The sequence below is a fragment of the Plectropomus leopardus genome, chromosome 13 (genome assembly GCF_026936395.1).
Source record: "Plectropomus leopardus strain MGB_pleo_1.0 chromosome 13, ASM2693639v1, whole genome shotgun sequence".
In the NCBI taxonomy this organism is placed as follows: Eukaryota; Metazoa; Chordata; class Actinopteri; order Perciformes; family Serranidae; genus Plectropomus; species Plectropomus leopardus.
In genome coordinates, this window is record NC_142188.1 from 20,515,588 (window position 1) to 20,538,167 (window position 22,580).

The following is a 22,580-nucleotide window of genomic DNA, read 5'->3' on the forward strand; positions in this document are numbered from 1 at the left end:
ATAATGTCTGTGTGGATGATTACAGGAGTTTAAGTGAACTGCTGAATTTAACAGCTTTACTGGTGGTAGGACAGAACAGCAATATAGTGGAGTTTACCTATTAAACAGAAGCAGTATGCCTACATACCAGTAGTACAATATAGTGCGTTTTGCATAAGACAAATGAAGTAATAAATTAGGGCCAGCTATCCTCCAAGATGGAGTTAAAGAAAGTACCATCAGTGTGGAAAAAACATTCAGATGCTTCTTTCAAATTAAAAAAGCAATACCACCAGTAAAATTATAATTGTAAGCAAAAGTTTGACATATGTTCTTAAATTTCACATTCATTGTTACATCTATATATTATTACTTTTCATATTACCTGTTATTATAGTTGGCTATTACTGGCTGTCATAGATTGGGCAGAGTGATTGCGTGAAAAGAGGAGAGAGACGGGATGATATGCAGCAAAGGGCCACAAGGTGGAATTGAACCCATAGCCGCTGCAGCAAGGACACTGCCTTCATAAATGGGGTGCCTGCTTTAACCACCTGACGCCCCATCTACAAAGTAATTTTAAAGTAGAATAACAGTAGAGTAAATGTACAAAGTATACTATAGAATAAAATGACTTAAGTAAAGTAAATTGAAATTGAATTATTGCGACCATGTAAAAAAAGGAAAGGAAAAATTAAATAAAAGAAAAGGAAAAGGAAATAATACAAAAAAGAACAAAATAAATAATTATACAATAATCCCTGTAAACACCTGGTGACTGTCAAACCCCTTCAACCGGTGCCTCATGAAAATCTTGTACATTTTTTTAAATTTGTTCATGTTTGAACATTGCGTCAGGTTAATATTTATACTATTACATAATTTTACTCCACAAATTGATTTACAAAAACGTTTGTTGTGCATACCCTGTTTTCTGTACATGCTTTATGTGAAATTTCCAGCTAATTTTATCATCTATTATGATGCTCAGAAATGTGTTCAATTGCATGATTGGGTCAGCATATCTGATCACTTATTTGGGCTAGTGTAAGCATATTTACTTTAAAAAAAATATTTAATACTTATATATTAGTATAATTTCACATGCACATTTTCTTTTCCTGTTCATAATTATCATTTTAAGACTCCATGTATATCACTATTATACACTAAGTATAACTTTACTGCTGAAGTCTGTTCACAATTCATTCATAAAAAAAACTGGCTATTACTTTATGTTGTCTGTAGTGTGTGACTATATGTCTTGCTCTCCACCACTGCATACAGTTACATTAGACTGACAGACACTTATCTGTTATTTTGCTGAATAGGACCAGTAAACCAGGTGAAACAGGAACATCTCTATGTCATTCAAGGTTATGTTTGGATCAAAGTTTATTTTTGTCCAAAGCACAGACATGGTGCCTAGGCTGACCTAACACAGATGCACTTTGGCTCACCTGAGGTGTACCTTTGGGTCAACTGGACTATGAATTTGTCCCAGGCCTGACCAGCTGGCACCAAGCACTTCAGCTAACATTCCGTGTTCATCCAATATATCTGTAAAACTCATCTGGTTCATCGAGCTTCAAATGTGTGGATAAACTAGAAGTAGGTCACTGAAAATTAGGGTGCAATGCACCTGTAGAAGCATTCCCATGTGTAGAGCAGATCATTGGGGTAATACTTGCTATCAATTATCCACCGCAGTGGCCCACACCAGCAAACAGCCACTGTCTTTGCGCTGAAGGTAGTCACCTTATATAATTGTGTATGTCTCATAAAATGTGTATTGTTAACAAGCCAAATGAAAAAATCCATATTTTACATGATCTGCTTTCTACACATAATTGTTTTCTTCAGCTTTGGCCTCCTAAATTGATACAATTTCAATAAAAAAATGTGTAAATTTGTTTGTAGAGCGTGATGATTAGCTCTGACACTGTGAAAATAAATAATTTATTATTTAGATGTTTATTTGACAGGGTAAGTGTAGCTTCTTAGCCACAAGATACTTTACATCTGTAGACCCTGGGCAGGAAAGAGAGAACAGCATCTCTGTTATTTTACTGTAAGCCTTCAATTGTGTGATTTCCATTTGTGGCAGAGAGAACTTTTTTTATTTATATCACCAGCTAATTCAAGCACTGACACTTTACTCTGTACTGTAGTATGTCTGACATGTACGCTGAAATTTCCTCAGGAATATGTAAAACGGATGCTTATTTTTGTACTAACCCTTATGTGTCATTTTCAATACAAGTTTCACGATATAACCGAAATCAGGAGAGTCAGATATTTCTGCTGTTACTTGAGAAACTTGTTAAGGTCTTTCTTCTTTTATATTCTTCATGTCCATGACTAGAGGGGCCATGGATTCCTAAAAGCCACTATGTATTTTTTTGAAGTATAAAAGTGCATCCATGGCAATACCAATTCTTAAAGAAAATATGACTCATAAGCTTTTGTTTCATTCAGCAGGGGATCCAAACTTATGCAGCAATGGGATTATATAAACTTTTCTAGACTCTATGTGAAGTGTAGAAATCAGCTTTTTGTGCAATGCTAAGGTTCCACCCATATGCCAGGCACACTCACCATTTCTTCAGTTCTTATCCAATTTATCTCCCATGCCGACCCCAAGGTATCTAAATATAAAGAATTTTCTGCCTTTTCATCCTAGCACCCCACTTGCCGTTTTGAGCGCATAAGGAGAAGTCTACTCCATTTATGTAGTATATTGTCCTTTAAATTACATCAGTCTAAGAGTGTGCAGTCATGCTTCACCATGTCTGGAATTATTGAGACAAAATTAAATTATAACTTGAGTAATTACTTTTGCAAGGGGTAGACTGTAACAGCCCACGGTGACATTGAAGCTCTAAAGTTTCTGAAAGTGAAAATAATACTTTTCTACATTGTATTGGAGGGAATTAGTCTGTTACTAATTGGAATGAAGAACATTCTTGCTAGCTAATTAGCCGGTCACTATTGGTTTGGACACTTTCAAATTCAGCTCACTAGAATCAATAACCATATATCTAAACTTCATTCAGGCCCCTGACTTTAAATTTTTTAATTAAACTAATGCAATTTGTTCACAACCCATTATTCACTTGCACAGGAGAGGTAGGTCAGCTTAATTCATGCAACCTTTCAAAACTGCAAATGCCATTATCATGCAGCTTGGCAATATGCCCTAATGGAAACCACGTACCTAGGTCTATTAGAAGGGGCTTGCTGAGAAAAAGGTAGGAAATGGTCAAGATTTTTGTCAATCAAGAAAGGATTTGGGGAATACATGACTTACATTTGATGCTTTTTATCATCCTTGTTTAATAACATAATGATACAAGAAAGCTACAAGGATTCCTGCTGTGAGCAGGTTTTCCTCTCCATGTTTTCTCTGGAGGATGATTCTGTCGCAGCAAAATTACAGTATCACATCCACCTCTCACACACTCTTTTTTCTTTTTCTGACATCCAATCCAGCCTTCTCACCCCTGCTGAAAAGCACAAGAGATGCTGCAGAAATAGTTCCAAATATATCCAATAGCTGTAGCCCTGAAGCGCTTGCTCCTCTATCAAATCTGTGCTTTAATTCTTAAAATGAAAATGCACTGTCAATTTAATTTAATTTAACGTTACCTCCTCCCACTGACTGGGTGAGAAAATAGCTGGAGTTCACATGACGAAAACAGGCAGTGATAAAGTACAGGGATTTTGGTTGGATGTAGGATGGGTGTATGCTGCTGTCATTGTTGTCAGTGTGATATGTGGTGCAGTGACGTGAGGTCAGGTTCTGAATATATATGTTTTTAATATAACATGACTGAAGCTGCACTGTAACCCCAACAAAATCATCTTAGTAATGTTCAGTGGCCTCACCTTACTCTAACCTTGACTTTTACATTAACTTAGGATGTGCATCATTTGCAGGTTGTGTGGCTGGCAATCATAGGGAAATTTATGTAAAATATAATGTGAACATCACACGAGAGCAGGCTGCTGGGGAACACCTGCAATGTCCTGAAAAGCAAATGCAGTTGTTTGTACAGACAGCAGACTGAAATGCACAAATGTAAAATTCATTGCAGGTAAGGGCAATACAGTACGAACAATTTTCCAGTGTCAAATTATGGTGCAATTAAGAGAAATGATTAGCTGATTTATCACCCAACAGAAAATGAATCAGCAAACTATTTTGATATATAAAATAGGTTGGCTGAGGAGGGCTACTTCACATATGTAGGTTTCATAAACGAGTGCTGTTTAGATCCAAGGACAAAAGTGACCAAAACAGGAGAGGTTAGACTTTTGTCAATAAGTCAGAATTAAAAAAAAAAAAACAAAGCACACTCTTTTCAAAAGTCAAAGTGACTGTAATAAATGGGCTTGGTGCCTACATGTTTGAACTTGCAGCTCACACATATAACAAGGCAGATGCCAGGTGCCAAACAATCAGAGCAGCACTAGATAATTGCCACAGGTGCAATCAATGAAGTGAGTGCGCACACACTCAGTTCAACTATTTTTAAACTGGGCTTCAGAAAACACTGCTTGGTCAGTGGCCCTCAGCGTCAGACACGGACGCACAATGCGCCGTTAGCATCTGTATGGCATATAAAGCTTTCAGCTAAAGCTCCCACTAGTTACAACTATACCCAAGTGTCAAAATATGATGAGTAAGGATGAGATCTCATCTTCCATCATATTTAAGTAAATATCTTTGTTTGGTCAGACGAAACAAGACATCTGATGACATCACTTTTGGCTCTAAATTGTGATGGACATTTTTAATCATTGCCTGATGTTATGTTGACCAAATGATTATTTGAGGAAATGATTGTAGATTGTAGAGTGGATAATGAAAATAAGTGTTTGTTTCAGTCTAATCAGAAGCATTTTGGTTTATGTTTATAGTCCACATATAATCATGTTTTAGTGGCAGGTATACAGTCAGCGAGAAGAGGTGGAATGCATTGCCCAAAATGCAGTCTCAGAACCAATCAGCTCATCTGACAATGCTTTAGCTTTTTATTTGTTTTCCAGCAAAAATATCTGCATTCATATGCAGATATCTATTTATAGAGAATGTAAAATTGACATCACGCTGTGTTAGATTTTATGGACGGGGCACCATCTTCTGAGGAATGTGTTGTCTAACCTGTACCTGCTATGGTGGTCAAGCAACTGACACTGAAAAAAAAAAAAATGACAATAAATAATTTAGATCCATGTGAATTGTCAGCCCAAGGCTGGGTTAGAAACCCTGATGCACTACTTCTACTCACATATTCTGGATGTTGTAAACTATCTTGTTTTTGGACTGAGAGCATACCGCACACTTCAGATTTTGGCACACCAGCATGGCAAATCCACACCAGGGCTGTAATTTCCTATTTTTGATAGAGATTAGCTGAAATGACAGCAGAAGAAGTCTCCTGAACCTCTCCTTTTACGTATGCTTTATCGTCGTCACACAATAGCCAATTGCTTTTGATACTCGTTGTAGTTCTAACGCCATTACTGTAATAAGGATATTACAAAAAAGAGGAAAAAAGAAAAACTGAATTAATTAACTATTTAAATATGGCCCCAAAAAGGAGCAGCTTTCAAACAAACATGTTAACATTTATGTTTCTGTTATTTCTGTTATTTGTTATCTCAAATTGACTTGGGCAATTTTGATTTAACACATTAATTTAAATACTCATGCCTGCACCTGTGCCTCATGTTCACAATGTATTCCAAACCACTGCATGTCTGAGTTGATATCAAAGAGAACAGTTTCCCACAGCTATACCATTGAGGCTGCCCCCAACTGATTGTCTGTCATTACATTTAAATAGATGGGTCAATTATATGATCAAATTTCAAGAGTACCCGCTGCAGGCCAAACTGGCATGTTATTGTATCTTTTTAATTCTTTTTCTTTTATTGTCTACATACTGGAAGCTTTCATGCCCAGGTGAGCTCTCAGAAATGATGAATGGGACTCCTTAATGGCTTTTGTGATTTTTATGGGCACATGAAAGGTACACATCATTGGTTATGTCTGCATACAGATTAGTGACAGGCAGTGTGCTGTCTTTGTCTAGTATTTTGCCATATGTCAGTTTAGTAAATGATAAAACGGTAAAACGGACAGGTGTTTTACCTCTAAAGCCCTTCAACAATGGGGACTTAACTGGCGTAATGAAGAATCAGAATACAGCGATTAGTGTGTTTGTATTCAAGGCAAACAAGTGCTTGCCCAAAACAATAGTGTTTGCTGAGGTTACGTATGTACACATCCAGTACAAATATGACTCTATACACATGCAGAAGCACAAAGAGGAGTGTGCTGCAGGCTGTTTGATATCGATTTCCATGATGAGTTTCAGTTCACTTATCTGCATTACGAGAAGCAGAAAGCTATTCGAGGATAAGCTGTTGTTCAGTGTTGTTCAGTTTAAAGAGCATATCTTCTCTCATTGTGACTATATTAGCTAATGTATGTGTGTGTGTGAGGGGGTACTTAATTTGATCAATGCTGTTTATCACTGTTTATTAATAGCCCAACAAGTTTCACGTCCACCCTAAAATTACTAATTAAACACCATAAGCACTTATGTTAAAGAGAAAGTCATATCCTTGAAGCATTTGGCATAAAAAGAGATACTTAAGTTCAAATTTTTTTTCACATGACACACGATGGTGATGCAGGTTTTTACAATGTAACCACCAAATACTGATGTTATAATCAACAAAAAACAAAGATGCCGTGGTGTAGGCTGAAGCATGATGTTCATTACAGCACTCTGAAACCTGATGGTTTGTATGCAGCTTTAGCTCAACATGTTTGTTGAACAATTTAATGTTGTGGTGTAGTTAATTTATTGCATTATTTTCATTCTTATTAAAAACGGTGAAAACAATCCATCAAAAACAGTTTATACAGGGCGCACTGAAACTCCGGGAGCTGGAGCTCTGCTTTAGGCTGCAGTTACTGTACCAGTGAGAAGTCATTTTGTTTGGATGCTATGCCCAGGTCATGAATACTATCACTGACAGCAGTTCCACACAGATCAATATACTGTAAATGTGTCCCATATATCAAAACACCACCTTCACAACATCTGAAAAGCAACTCAGAATAATGCCCAAATGTTCTGTGATGCCAGCAGTTGCAAGCAAAAAAGGCAACAAATGCATTTATATTGGCACATGTTTTATCCATATGGGAAATACAGTGAGAAGATACAGTTAAGACCAGGCAGATGGGAAGATGTTAAGAAGCACAGAGTGTGTAATGGATGGTCTTACCTGCATAGATTGTGCTGTGTGTATCATCTACAGGGAAATCTGGCAGAGAGGAACCCAAAACAAAATCTTTTGCAGAAAAAAAGGCTATTTATTGATCCTTAATCATCACGCATTGACTATTTATGTTATACATCCTACCAATGGATGTGATCCTTCCCGCCACTAGAGGGCAGACAAGCTACAAATGCATAAGTGGGGGAATTACTAAGTTTGCGTCCAAAAATAGTTTTCTAAATATACCTTAATGGATATACATCTATATCTATAAAGTGAAGAAGGGTATAGAAATGAACATGATTTCTGCAAACGGTTCTAATTTACTTGCTGAATGCATTTTGTAATTTAACCCTCCTCCTCTTAGAAGAAATGGTTGCACCCATAGTTTGTGCTCCGCCCAGAGCGCGAGATCGCTGTGTTGCGTCTTAATTATCTTACATTTTTGTTGTAGTCTGACTGATGGAGGATGCATTTTAAAAGATTTTGACGTTAGCTTAGCTAGCATTTTCGAAACATGGAGGTGAGTTTCATGAAACTGAGACAGTAAAATGTCGCAATTCCGTTTAGTTAAAGTTACAGTCAGCTAGCGTTAGCCGCTAGCAAACACATAGCTTCTTGCTAACTTGCTAGCTAATACCATGGATGTACTAGGCTAATACTCACTCTGTTGGTCATACGTCACATGAATGTTTGACAACAACAGGAGGGTTTCTGCCTAGGAAGGACAGTGATATGCCAAGAAAAATGAACTGCACAATTCAGACATAAACATGGAAACTAATTTTGGCTCTCTCTTACAGCCAAAGATGATAAATTAGCCACCTGACTTCCTTGTTTGCCATGAATGACATCACTACAATTGAAAGTGTTACTATGAAGCAGGCCTATGTGTTTGTATTTCATTACAATTGTTTCTGCTATATTCTGTCAAGTATATATATTTTTGTTGTGCAGTAGCACTGTTATCAAACTATTACTCCCATTTGCCATCTCATGTTGTTTATCCCCTTGAAACCGGAGCAGATTGTCTTGATTTCTTTCAAAAACATGGGAAGAAGGCAATGAACAACAAAAGAATAAATGACATAAATTAAGCAAGAAATTAGTAAAAAGTTCAAGTCAAGTTTTGAAACAGTGCTTAAAGACATTAGAATAATTCTGTAACATAATTTTAAATATGTAATTATGACAATTATAAGTATAGTTTTTCCTGAGCTTTTTTCTTTTTTCCCTAGCTTTTTCTACAAAACACTGACAAGTGTTGTCAAAGGGTAAGTGGGGATTTTAAAATTTTGACTTAATTTTTGAGAAAAACAATTCCTTAGTCAAATGATATCATTAATGAAAAACTCTCAATCGTAAAACAATAAGGGCACAATCTGCAGCACACCATATGTTACAAGAGCGCCTTGAATAAAACATGAGGTGCTTTAAGTGCACAGACTCTGGAAATCACAGGGGTAAAAAAAATCTCTAAAAGGGCAATTTCTGGCATTATGTCTTGGAATATTTTTCGACACGTCGGGAGGGCGCCAAACATGTAAATGTAATGTCTTGGGGTCAGAAACAGCATGACCATCTGTTGCTTGCCACATCCCCCTGTCTCCCTTGTTATCCTGCTTTTCACTGAAGTGGGAACTGTCTATTAAAGCTGAAATGCCATGGAAAAAGTATTTCAAAGGGCAATTCCAGAAATGCTAGGGTGTAGAGGCATAAATTAAGAGAACATTTTGGAAAATCTGCTTTCAAAAACAAATTTGTAATGAATTTTAGAATGAATTTTTGACCTCTGACAGGTGGTATAGTTTATTTCTCTGAAACAAGAACATCAAATCCTTGGGTGTAAATGCTGGATATGCTGCTTGCATTATTTGTCAAAGAACAAAATGTATTTCAAAGCATTGTAATTAAACAAATACTAATTTGTGTTATAAAATGTTAAATAATAATGATAGATATGTCCACAAAACAGTCTTACAGGTTAAAGAAATGACTTACAATTGCATAGTTATTCCAAAAACACTTAAAACTCCAAAGTATTCAATTTTTAATGGAATAAAGATATCTTGGGAAGCTGCTGAGATTTCTGTCTCCACATCAGCACAGTGGATGTAAGGTGAATAGAATTTAATTTGAGCCACACACACCATTAAAAAAAAATCAACAGCAATGTGTCTTTTTGAACCAATGTTCTGTTTACTCTGGATAAACCACAGACCTCACTGAACTGTTTTTATTAGAACTGTTAAAGTAATACCCTGAAAACTTCTGACAGCATCTGATTTAGCAATGTGATTTACTAAGGATTTTAAGGACGGTACAAGCGCAACACCAACCCTTAAATTCAAGCTAACAAATGATAGAATTTCACCCTTTTTCACACAGGTTTGGAACAACAACACCACACTCTGTCTTTGCCCAGACAGCAGCGACCAAGCAACAGCATGGCTTTTCACAACACTGTGAGTGGAGGACTATGTTCCAAAAGAAGACAGCGAATCAAAATAGGTTGGATTATTATCAAAAAATGTTTGATCTCATTCTCAAAAATGAATGGTTTGTAATTTCTTGTCAGCCCAGTAACAAGCTATTTTCATAAATCCAGACATCACTTAAATAACAACTAATGAAATCATTCTGTTAGTTGACAATGCATTATTTATGAAATATTAATTTAAAAGACAATGTTTTTGAAATTAAGACTCATTCATAATTTTGGTGGTGTATAATGAATTAGAACCAGGAAATGCTAAAGATTTATTTTAAATTACAATTTAATGTCCCTATTTTGTATAAATGACTTTTGTTCTCAGTGATGCTGTTTCTTGTATGAATACTTCTGCAGCATATTTCTCAAACAACAACAATCATCTCCAGGGTATTTTAGAGCCTCCTGACAGCCTTGGGGACCTTGGAACTTTATAAGATGTCACTCCAGTTAGGTTTGCTTGGTACATTTACCTTGATGCAGCACTTGGTGGGTGGCATTTGTCACCTGTTTTTTCTCGACACACTCTATCTATTAAGTGACAGCAAAGGCACATAAGTTTAGGTGATGCCCTGACCGTGATGTAAGGCTGTAGATGATGCAGTCCCCACATATGACTCTGTGTTTGCACTAAAGAAACATTTGCTCTGTCAGTGTTATATCTAAATTGTATTTCTTTCTTAATGCAGAAAGCTTTTGTTTGAATGCATTAACTGAAATTTTGCTTTCTTCAAATTGCATCAATGACCAGTTAGTGACAGATGCATTTTTGGATGCAATATTTGCACACATTAGATAGAATAAGAATTTATCTTATGGATTACAACAGTCCTGTTGCCAGAGGGAAATGTTGGCATTGTATGCTTTTGCAAACCCCAGATTACATTTGCACATTCATATCTATTATATTCACGTTTATAAGGGGATGCAGTATATGAGCTGACTTTGTCATTGGGAGGTGAAGGGTACAGTGAACGGTGTGTCACATAAGCGAGACACCTGCCAAGCTGCAGACCAACAACAAAATAAATTGTTATTTAGTAAGACCTTGCTGTGATTTTATCAGCTTTTATTAGGCACCAAACGTGGGTATTCCGTAGCAATTGGTTGTTGTTTTTCATTAGGGACAGTGCCATGAGAAGCAGATGTTTTTTACCAAAACATTGCTGCATTTTTTGCCAGAACAGTGGCACGAAAACTGGTTGTTATTTCCCTGCTTTTCCAGCGGGGACCATGCCCCCAAAACCGTGTATTTTAAGCCTTATTACTTTTTCCTTACCATAACAAAGTGGCTTTTGTGCATTAACCTAACCCCACATAACCACAGTGCTGTTAAAATGTTACGTTTCGACAAATCTGCTACATAATAACAAATGTAATATATCTCTGATTTACAGAAATGTACAATGCCAACATGCAAAATATTTTTCTAGCAATTAAGTTGCAAACATAAAGCATAAAGATACAGCCCTTAAATGCCCTCTACTGAATAGAGTCTTTTCAGGGCAGTTGTGAAGTTGCTGTGAAACAGTACACGATAGCCTGCTGGGCCATAAAGGCACCGTACTATTTTCATTATTTCACCACCCCAGTCTTGTCCCAACCTTAAAGGGTCAGTTCACCCAAATCAGAAAGTTATCCACCACTGAGAATTCTACTGCCACCCCAATACAAGAAAGGTGAAGAAAATTTCATATCATTGAAACTTTGTTTGTTTTCAGTGTTACCAAATAACAGACCTCATAGTGAACTGTTTTTGTTTCAGGTATTTTTGTATCGAAGGAATATAGTAGTTCCACTGTTTAAAGTGTAGATGCCATCCTGAGAAGCTGGTATTCCCTTGCTGCATGTCAGCCAGGTTCAAGAAATTATTCAGTGTGAAAGACTCTGATTGCAGATGGAGAGGGTGTCCTTTTTGTTGAAAGGGAAAACTATTCCCCTGAATGCTTGTGCACAACCTTGTTATCAATCTATTGTTTGTTGGAAAAAGGCTCTAATGAACAGCTAGTGAAATGAGAGTGAATACTGAAGGAATGAATCGACCAGACTCAGTCCAGAGAACATTGGGGCTGATACAGATCCTGGACCTGAGTAAAAATAGGAGTAAAAATAGATACTTCAGCTTGTGTTGAATTTACGTCACAGTGCATTTCAGCTGAAAAGACAGCCAATTTGCTTAAAATGGATGGATGGATGTATGAATTAAAATGGTCAGTTTCAAGCAAAGTTAACTTAAAAAAGCAATTCAGTCCTCACTCTGAACAAAACAAAGGATTACAGAAAGACCAAAAAATAATGCAGTGCTTATGCTTATGCAGGAAAGAAATGTAGCCATCTGCTTCACTGCAGTCTTCAGTTTTTCTTTAAACCATTTTCTCTTTGTTTCTTTCATCGCGCAGACTGAAAAGTATGTCTGTGTGTGTCCCTGTGGTGAAGGGGAGGGTGCATAGAAATCATCTGTCTAAACAGTTAAGTGTGTGGAGCCTGAGCACCTGTTTTCTGTGGACGGGTGTTGAACTGTTGGTGTGCTGTTTCAACAAAAACTTTGGGGGACAAAGTACCTGCGCTTTAACCTTCATTTAATTTTAAAAACATACTAATATAATATGCATGAGACATATAAAAACAGTTTCAACATGAGCAATCCCTCAGTGGGATGTGGAAAATGGAGGAATTAACAGCCTATAGATATTACACTATTAAGACTGCTAAATCTGCTTGTTAAAGGGTATTTTTCATCCTGGACCCTAATTTCCAATGTTTTTGTGTCTGAGTGACTTATAGAAACAATTTTTAAAAATTAGTCCAGTATTGAGTGAGACAACTGCAGCTGGCAGCTGCAAAAGAGGCCACAATGTAACCAGTTTGGGACACTTGTGCATTGCAATTTACATCCACTAAAAGTTTTTGCCACTGACAGGTCCAGTTGTAAGTGTCTGACAACATTATGGAAAGGATCACCACAGGAGAAGACCTTTTGTAAAAGATTAACATCCTTTTTGTTTATCCAGAAAAAGCCAAAAAATCACCATCGCAAAACCCACCAGAATCCATTTGAAAAAAATGTAGTTTATTGTGTATAAAGACAGCATGTTTTCACATCTAACTGGGTGCTAGGAGTTTATTTCAACCAAACCAGAGTTGGTGATTGTTGGAACAGTGGAGGGACAAACCAAGATGGCTTTTGTTAGTCTTACTTGGTTTTTGTTACAGAGTGAGATCCTTTTTGTTCAACCAGAAGCAGCCCATGAAATCGCAATCGCCGAACTCATCAAAACTACACATAAATGCATAGTAATTTTATCATTATAAAACACGCTTCATTCAAGGTCAACAGAAAGCAAATAAAACCAAAAAAAGCTGTATTTGCACTGCTGGTTGAAATACAGCCTTAATTCACTCAGTTATGTGTGAAAATATGCTGGCTCTATACGTGTTAAAATGAAGGGTTTAGGGATAATGAGCTTTAGGCTTTTTCTGTTTAAACATAAAGGATCTTACTCTTTAAAAAATATTTAACTCAGTAGGGTCGTTTCCTCAATGTTGTCAGACACTTAAAATAACAATCTGACTCTGTCAGTGGCAAAAACAAGCATTTTTAACAGACATAAATCAGCAGTGCGCAAATGCCCCTACTGGTTACACTGCAGCATATTTTGCAGCTGCTGTTTGCATGCGCTCTCTGTCAATACTGGACCAGTTTCAAAAAATATTGTCTACATTATACACTTGGAAACAAACACAGGGGAAAATAGCATCCAGGTTGAAAAATAAAGAAGTTATCCTTTAACATTGTTGTCCTCCACATAGCAGTGCAGTATTGCCACATGGCATTCTGACTAAAATAGTTTGTGTATGGAGGCTGTTGCTGTAGGCCTGCCTGTTCAGCTTAAAGCTGTCACTTGATTATGTGGAATCATCTTTGCCATAGTATGCTCTTTATACATGTATAATTTCTATGCTTTGGGGTATTATGTGATGAAAAGACAGGTGAGATTTGTTTTGTATAAAGATGAATTATGTGCAAAGACTTAATGTTTTGTTCTGATATTTACTTTCATGCTCTCTGCACATGAAGTCACCTTAAAGGCAAAAGACAAAGTATTAGGCCTTCTATTCAGAGAATTTGATAAGATGATAATACATCAAACGCTGTTTAATTCTCGCACCTGGCTCAGTGAAAGAAGAGAGTTTGTTTGAACCCCCTCTGGGCATTTATTTCCCCGTTAATATGAAAGCTTTCAGTGTGTGTTGCTCTTGTTTGCTGAAGTCTCTGTCAGTGCATTTCAGTAATAATGACAGAGTGGGAGGGCCACTCGGTGCAACTAATAAGGACCGCGATCTAGCAGCAGGCGATCCCACTGTGACTTTTATTTCCAAGTCCAGGAATCCGGAATCACACTGATCGTAATCACACATGGATTATACTCTTTTCGCCGCTTTTTATTTGTTTCTGCCTTAGAGGAAACTTTCTCAACAACTGTAAGTACTCACAGAGCAAAATTCATTTCACAGTAAATTTAAAAATCGGGTTAATGTAAATATCAACGTGTTAACCTATTGAAAACCCGTTACTAACGGACTCTTTTTGCATCTTGTCGCTCGGTATTAAAGTGTTTTATTTTCCCCCCGCATGGTTTTCTAACTTGCGTGCTGTTCACCGGGACACAAGCCTTATGAACAGGTTATATTTCTGATTTATGAACGCTCTGCAGCACTAAGCATGTACCGTTATGCATCACTTGTGAACAGCAAATGTTCGGGAGAGAATATCAAAAGCTTGATGCCGTAATTATTAAAAAAATAAAACACGCAGCCAATCAGCGGTCGCGCAGAGAAACACGCTAGTTTGAATATTGCAAAGTGTTTGAGTTGAAGTTATTTGACCGAAAGTGGCTGAATGAATGATGCGGGATAGAGTAACTTCCCTGCTCATGCTCTGTAATGTGTGATAGCTGACAAAAACAAATGCACTGTCATTTTAGGTTTGAAATCCACGTAGGTTTACAGCAGATGGTGCAGCAGCGTTGCTGGTAAAACAGTGTGTGGTCTTAAAGTACCAATTTAACTCCCACTGAATCCTCAATAATAAAAATCAGTCAAGCTGTAGAGTAACTGCAGGCTTTAGAACTGCTGCTGTGTATTGCATGCATTTGCAGAAATGACGGGAATAACATTCACACAGACATGGAATGTGATACCTCTGTAGTGCTGCTTGTCTAGAGCCCATGCATGGTTGTAGTTGTAAGTGGCACGGTCACTTCATCCACAAGCGCCATGATACTGTAAGGCCTGCATGCAAAACTTTATGATCCAGTGGGAGAAGGCGCAAATGCTTGCAGCAAGGATGGGAATTAATCATTGTGGGGGGAAAGATTAATTTGGATAAGACAGCGGCAGTTAAAAGAAGGAGAGTATCATGAAAAATAATGTTGGTCACACTTTGTGAGACTGTGCATATAAATTAAGTTAATGTGTAGTGGCTGTATTCTGGGCTGTGGAGGTCAAGTTCAGCACTCAGCTCTGTCATTTTCCCCAAGTGGAAATAGATAAATGTGCACCAGGAAGGAAGGATTATAGTCTTTGTAGCGGGATTACAGTTGTGCTGCCACAAAACTAAACTGAAAAAAAGCATGTCAGTCATTATGAGTTGTAATTTGCTACTTCATTTTTTTGTGAGATTTGGGAACAGATGTGACTTGTTTTGTTGTTTTTAAGAGAGTAATCACACAACCAAATGATTGTTGACAAATGATTTTTATATTTATTCAGTGCCATGCTTAGATAAACCTGTTTGTGTGATTCTGTTGGATTGTTCTGTCTTTTTAAAATCCTTGAAAGTCCTCCAAAAGAAAAAATAAAAACACCTCAAACAATTTTAACCTTTTGTGTTAAATCATCATAACTATTTTGGCAGTGCAACAGTTTTGTAGGCAAAGCAATCTAAAAGTTACTAAAAGTGTTTTGTTTTAATTTGAATAGTCCCCTTAAATTGACTGACTTCACTTTGGATCAGACTCTTACCATCCAGGGTGACTCTGACGGAAAAGAATTCTTGCCGTCTTCGCAATGGCACGAGAGTAATGCAGTAGATTTGGTCTGGCATTAAAGTCAAATGGCTTAAGAGAACTACTTGTAAGTGGAGGTTTCCCTGTTTGATCCTTGCACGCGACATCCTTGAACAAGACACGGCTGACAGCCTACAGATCAAAACACAACAGTGTGTTAATAGAGTGCTACAGAAACAAAGATCAAGGCTTTGGCATTGTGACTAAAACCAGACAAAACAGTACACATGGAGCCAGCAATCTTTCATTTTAGATGCACTGTCAACTTTATTTGGAATACTGAGGATTTCAGATATAGTAAAATAATGGTAAAAATGGATAAACTTGCTAACATGTATTACAATAACATGCCATATGGTGTAACATCTCACATAGTAATACTTGCCCTTTTTATTGTCATTATCTCTTTGTAGATTTTATTCTGAATTTAAGTATTGGCACAGTTAAGCAGGCAATCTGTGGTGCTGACACACTGACCTAATGAATAACATGCTGTCTGTGGAGAACAAGAGGAAACTTGGCTCGCTACTAAACAACCAAAACCTTAACGTAAACATAGCTTAGTGTGTAATGATTTAGCTGCATTAAAAGCATCTCCATCCATCACTGTATGGCAGGTGTTCATGAAAACTAATGAATGAAGGACTCAGAAGTGCATTCTGCAGATTGAGTGGCTTTACATAAACACACAAAGAGGCTTTAGGAACGTACAAATGTGCATGAGAGTGGGAGTTAAAATAGATATGAGAGATATGATTTACAGTCAAAATTGAATTTCACAGTAATAGAACTTGCACATAATCATATTTTATGGATGTTTTTAAAAGAAATGAAAAACCCTGATTTATATACAATTAATAGAACATTGTGAAATAAGACTGCAGCCAGAGAAGAGGAGTCAAATCTGAAGTTTTATCAGTCTTAATTTGCGTAGTGATCACATACTGTAGACATCAGACTGTTGCAGTGCAAAGCTGGGTGAAAAGTAACAGTTTCTGTAGCATCCAGCAGAATAGCGAGTTTATAATAAAGATCAGTAGAGCCAAATTGTTTGCTTGTGTCTGCTAAATTCTATTAGTTCTGCCTTTGATGTCACTGTAACTTTGGTAAAAATATTTAAGATAAGCGTGAGGCATGTTTTTGAATTCATTTTATTTTATTTTTGTAATGTATTAATAATGAATTGAACATATTGTAAATTTAAAACGGTATTGTTTGCATCAAGGTTTTCAGGTGGGGCTTCCTTCTTATGCCAGAGCCATGATCTGCTCCTTAAGATGGACTGCTTTCCTCTGGACTGTACATTTTATTCATTTTTCTCATGGAATGGCAGTGAGTGAACCAACAGGTATATGCATTTGTTTTCCTCCAGTTTTTTTCCAAACAACTTATGTCATTTTGAAATCTATCTATCTATTTATCTATCTATCTATCTATCTATCTATCTATCTGTCTATTTATTTACCCACCCCCCACCATCTCTCTCTCTCTCTCTCTATCTCTATCTCTATCTCTATCTATCTCTCTCTCTATATATATATTTCTTACATCTATTAATGTGGAGGTAATAAACAGATAGATGGATGCGTGTATGGCAGATAAATCGTCAAATATCTTATGATTAAAAGACATGTAGATAATCACTTATGATAAGGCACTAAAATAATCGTGTATTAAAATATTAAAAAGTTAAACTATCAGTATAAAGGGGATACCATATCCATACCCTTGTTAAACTTAAACCTCTTTAACTTTGTGTTTTACAAAAGACATTTTAAATGTTGTGGTTCACAATGTATTTTCAGTGGCACCTTTTGTAATGCCATTATTTGGGGAGTCCACTTTATATGTTTGAAAAAGACTGAGAGTGTGACAGCTTAAACCCAAATTTTAGACTTGTACAAATCTTACGATACTATCAGTATTCATTCAGTCAGTCTCCATTTAATTTGTGTGAAGGCAGATCTAGGCTTGCTTCTAAATTACATCTCAGAGTCTTGTCTCTGTTGGTTATTTTCTTTTTTGAGTTTAAAGTTTTAAAGATTAATGGGGGAAAAACTGAATTGGTTTTCTGCTCTGATGTCGATATCTGCTGAAGAAGTTTTGATTTTCAAATGAAAGGAAATGCACTGTGGAAATTAATTCATGATTCAGTTTATCATCTTCTGTTTCACAATACTTGTCAAAACGGGTTCAAAATATAAATAAACATGTGTACCTGGCACAACCAACTTCTTGCTGGCTTTCCTCTAGATGGCTTGTGTCCCCTGCTGAGTGTAGAGGAGAACAGGTTCTCTGACGTCTTAGATCGTCCCCTGCAAATCACAGGTACGCTCTGAATTGTTCTCAACAATTGCCTTATAAATATGTAAACACTGGCTTGTTTAAAATATAGTGACACATTGTTAACCTGTTCCCAGGATTTGACCTCACAGAAAAGTTTCTTCTCCGTAAGGGAACAATCACAGAAGATCTGCCGTCATTCCGATTAGGAAGCAGCCCACTCATTAAGCCAACGGAGTGAGTAGCATGCTCATGTGTGTTTATTTTCTGCTTCATTTGGGTTCAGATGTTGCTCTCCGGTTCCTTATTACGTCTGAGGATAACTCAGACAGGCAGCCTGCATGTCATCCATGACCCAGTAAATAATCTCCCTACGTGCTGCTTCATTTCTACCCCTGTCATGCTCTTGCTATGGAACTGTGGCACGATGCAGGCACGCTATAAGATGCAGTCACTCATGTGTGGCCAGGGCTGTGAACAGTACAAAACTGCAGTATTCACTTTGGATTAACACCTAGGCTATTACTCTTTTGCTCCTACATGTATGACCAATGAATATGGAGGTTATTTCTCACAACTCTGATATTGCAAGACCACATAGTACTGTAAAAATATAAGTAAAATATTACTGCTGTTATAGATCTCTGCTGTGCAGACTATGATGAGGGTTTAAACTTGCTTTCCTTCTGGTATATGAAAAAATAGTGTAGCCATAACTGGAATTCATGAAAGGGCTGGCTTGAGGCAACCCAGATACACTCTGCTCAGAGCAATAGTTCCATTTGCCTTGGCTAATAAGGGCAAGCTGTGAGGTGAGCTGTTAGACGGGGAATAATTTGAACAGAATTAATATATATCACGTTTATTCTAGAAATCTCCTAAGGGCAAAAAGTGGGACATAAAGGGATGGGAAAAAACGTTAGAGCACGTATAATAAGACAGGAATATTAAAATAACTACATAAATGACACACGGTGGTGCCATTTACTGAAGACCTTTATTCCCCCGGTCAACTGCTGGGACAGCTCTGTGACTTCACCTCAATGCTAATATGATGATATGGTGGGGATTTGAATTTGATCTAATATTTATAAAGGCATATTACACTTCCACATTTTTTACTTTCGGTTGTGTTAAGAAAGAAAGGTGGCACATGAACCCAAACTTGGCTTTAGAGTGATTTTACAAAATGTGTTTTGAGACGTTCATTGTTTTGTGTCCTTAGGTTGTAACAGTGAAAGAGAACACTTTGTCATTCTTCCGGGAGGGGAGGATATTTTTAGCATTTTTACATGACATGCGACTGTAAACATTTACTGCCACTCTCTCCCTGGCTAGGTGAAAGAATCTTAGCGCCAGGTGATTTGTGATCTGCTTCCCCCATTCAGCCAGCCAGCCGAAAATACATTTACTTCAGCCCTTCCCTCAGTCTGGGCCCATAGTGCAAGAAGATGCTGGTTCTCAATGACACTGCTGACAGTGTCATTGGTTATAGTGGCGAGACTGCGATCCCTCTCATATCCAATTATCTAAGTACTTTGACAGGTGATACTGCATGTCAGCTGAGGGAGGAAAGCGAGGGCAATTGCACGAAGCAGGAGGCCCCTCTGCCCCTGCCACAGCCACTAAAACATTGCTCACTTTGCTCTCAGGATATGCAGCAATAGATGCTCCACTCTCTAGATCTGGCTAATGTTCTGCCAGCTCCTTGGCACAGTGCAGGTTATGGTGCATAGATCAGAGCTGACACGCTCAAGAAACATTTGTGTGAGGAGACAAATTGCCCTACAAAATGTAACATGTATTTGAAACGTGCTCACACAGTATTAAAGCGCAGTACTGCAGTCGCTGTCTCTCTCCAGAATACTGAGCTTTTCTTTCTTCAACTGTTCAGCAAGAGAAGATCAATGAGTGGTTTTCTTTTCTTTCCCTGCTATTTGCAGTAGGGTAGCAAGCAGCCTCATTGGACTACAGTTTTGTGACTGACATTTCAATCCTTGTTTTGTAAAACAAGAATTACCCATGTATAAAGGTAGAATTCACACTTATCTTTATACATATTTATTTCTGATTTTTATTGGCTGTACCTTGACAGTTCTCAGGACTGTTTGTTCTTTTCCAACGGATTAGGACAGATAACAGTCAGTATGTAGCTCAGCACAATAATAATTTAATAATGATAATAATTTTCTCTTAAACATAATAGTCATTGCTCAATTTAAAATGGAATCAACATCCCCCTTGAATGTGAACACCATCTCTTATTATGTGGTCATCAAAGCAAAATGCTAAATGGGATAAGCTATTTACATATCATGTGTAGATGCTGGAGATACCATATATTTGAAATACAGTTGCAAAGGAAGCTCAGAGGCTTCGATATAGTGTATCAAATTACTAGGGTTTGTGTTTGTTTATCAATCTGTAGCTTCAGTGGTTTCTGACTGTCAGCTATTTAATCATATGGGCCTGCTGCAATCAATACTGTGGGGCTGACTCACTCTTTTTAAGTCATAAGAATCTAAATTATTTCTGGGAAATTCAGTGCTTGTCTGAATTTTTGATTTTATGCTTAGAAATATGTTTTGTAACCATATGGGCTGGTGTCAATGGTCCTTTTAGCCTGCTATCAGCATGAAGTGCTTTAAATTATCTACTGTCAAATCCACATCCTCATCCTGAAACTTGTGTCATGCTGTCTGTACAGGCAGCAAGAAGAATGACTCAATGTAGACCCACAGACTGAAGGGAACAACTGAGTAATTTTAATGATAAAGCTTAAAGTCAAAGGCAGCAAGTCCAAACAGAGGTAGCTTAGACTCCACAGGTTAAAGTCGAAAAAGGCAAGTTTTTTGCCTTAACATGTCATTATGTAGTGAATGTTGACTGGACAGTGTGATGGCTATAGAATAATGACACCATCTGTGTTTAGATTGAATCCATACAAGCCTAGCAAAAATGAAGGCTGAATTTACAGCATGATTTAGGAAGGGCATCAACCATTGCACAAAACAAATAGCAACTTTTCTTTTCCTAGGATGGCGATGGCATGACCCACCCTGCTCTCCCTCTGATTGGCTAATACTCATTGCCTTTGTTGGTTGGATTGATTAGGTTTTGGCTAGAGGAGTGAGATTGGTTAGGGTAAGAATGTCAGGATAAGGCAATCAGAGCAAAGTAAGACAGAGTAGGGTAAGCCATGCCAACACTGTCCTTAGAAAAAATAAATTTGCTTTCTGGTAGCTATCGGCAGGGATGCAGGACTTTGGGGGAAAAGGGTACCAAGTATACAGGGCACCCATGTAAGGAAGGCCCATAAAGATAAAGAAATGCTTGGCTGTGGATGTGGGAAGGGGCTCATAGAGAATGCCAAGGTACGGGGTTCAGAATTTTGTACTACACCTCTGGTACTGGTAGCTATCCTAAGTAAGTGTCAGTATAAGTCCTTTTCAGTTACTATCCCCAGTGGTGGAAATGGCGGACGGAGGAATAACCAACGTCACTATGGAAACCGTTGTAGTTCCTACACTTTGAGGAAAACAGAAAGCAATCTGGTTATCTTTGCAACAGTGGCTGGAACAATAATGCCACTTGGAAATGCTTAGGGTAACAATTTTCTGTTTCCAATTAACAGGAAAGGGGAGGGTCACTATATGGGACCAATTCGCATCTGCCCTGCCCCACTGGTTGCTTGTATCCACCCACAATCCCCTGCCCCCTTCTCTACCACAGAAAGTTTCACTTCAGTTATTTCCTGAATTTATGCAGAGCTGTTCAGAAAGTCACTGGAGCTGCAGCTTGAGTGGCTGTTTTGATGTGAGATACGTTTGAATTTTTGAAATTGTCACGCCCTCTGGTCGTGCCGGCAGCGCGGTTTGCGTCACAGGTATCCCAGCATGCTTTGTATGGGGAACCAGTCGCTTCCCAATACAAAATGAATGGGAGCAGATTTCTGGTTGCGTGAAGTCGCCTATAGTGGGGATGCACCCTTATGCATCCTTGTTTATTTAGCTAACTAGCTCTTATCCTGCTGATTTCAGCTCAGATTTCAACATTGGATTACTATTTTTAACTGACGGGACTCGCTGGCTGTGCTTACCACTGCTGCTTTGAGTGGATGATGATGAAGACTGAGCTGGCTGTGCAGCAGCAGCTGATGGAGTTGAAGGAGTTTTTTCAACCAGAAGACAGTCAAAGGTACTGTATTTAAATGACATGATTCGAATCGAGATGTAATGTTACATTACAGGACCCCTGGGACTTGATATCAGTATCGATAAGCTCGAACATTATTGGTTTTCGGGTTTTGAAGAAAGCAGAACTGGGTCCTCAATAGAACTGGGTTTTGATCCCCATCCCGAGGAAGGAATGAGCAGGTGGATATACAGGCTGAGTCAGGTGACCGAGACTTGGGAGTCCAAGGTCATCTGATGGGTGGATGGAGACTAGCAGGTCTG

General features: G+C 37.8%; 1 protein-coding gene across 2 annotated transcripts in view; it reads left to right on the top strand.

Annotated features, from left to right (window-relative positions):
• Positions 1-9,674: 9,674 nt before the first annotated feature.
• col19a1 (collagen, type XIX, alpha 1) overlaps positions 9,675-22,580 on the top strand; it is a 129,615-nt gene continuing 116,709 nt past the window's right edge. Inside the window, exons 1-4 of one of the 2 annotated variants that reach the window (XM_088086536.1) lie at positions 9,675-9,792; positions 17,066-17,188; positions 18,094-18,168; positions 18,261-18,360. In XM_088086536.1, the coding sequence (XP_087942662.1) occupies positions 9,729-9,792; positions 17,066-17,188; positions 18,094-18,168; positions 18,261-18,360 (362 nt within the window). In that variant the 5' untranslated portion in view covers positions 9,675-9,728. Of the gene's footprint in view, positions 9,793-14,072; positions 14,255-17,065; positions 17,189-18,093; positions 18,169-18,260; positions 18,361-22,580 lie in introns of those variants that run through there. The other variant, XM_042502335.2, reaches the window with a different exon arrangement.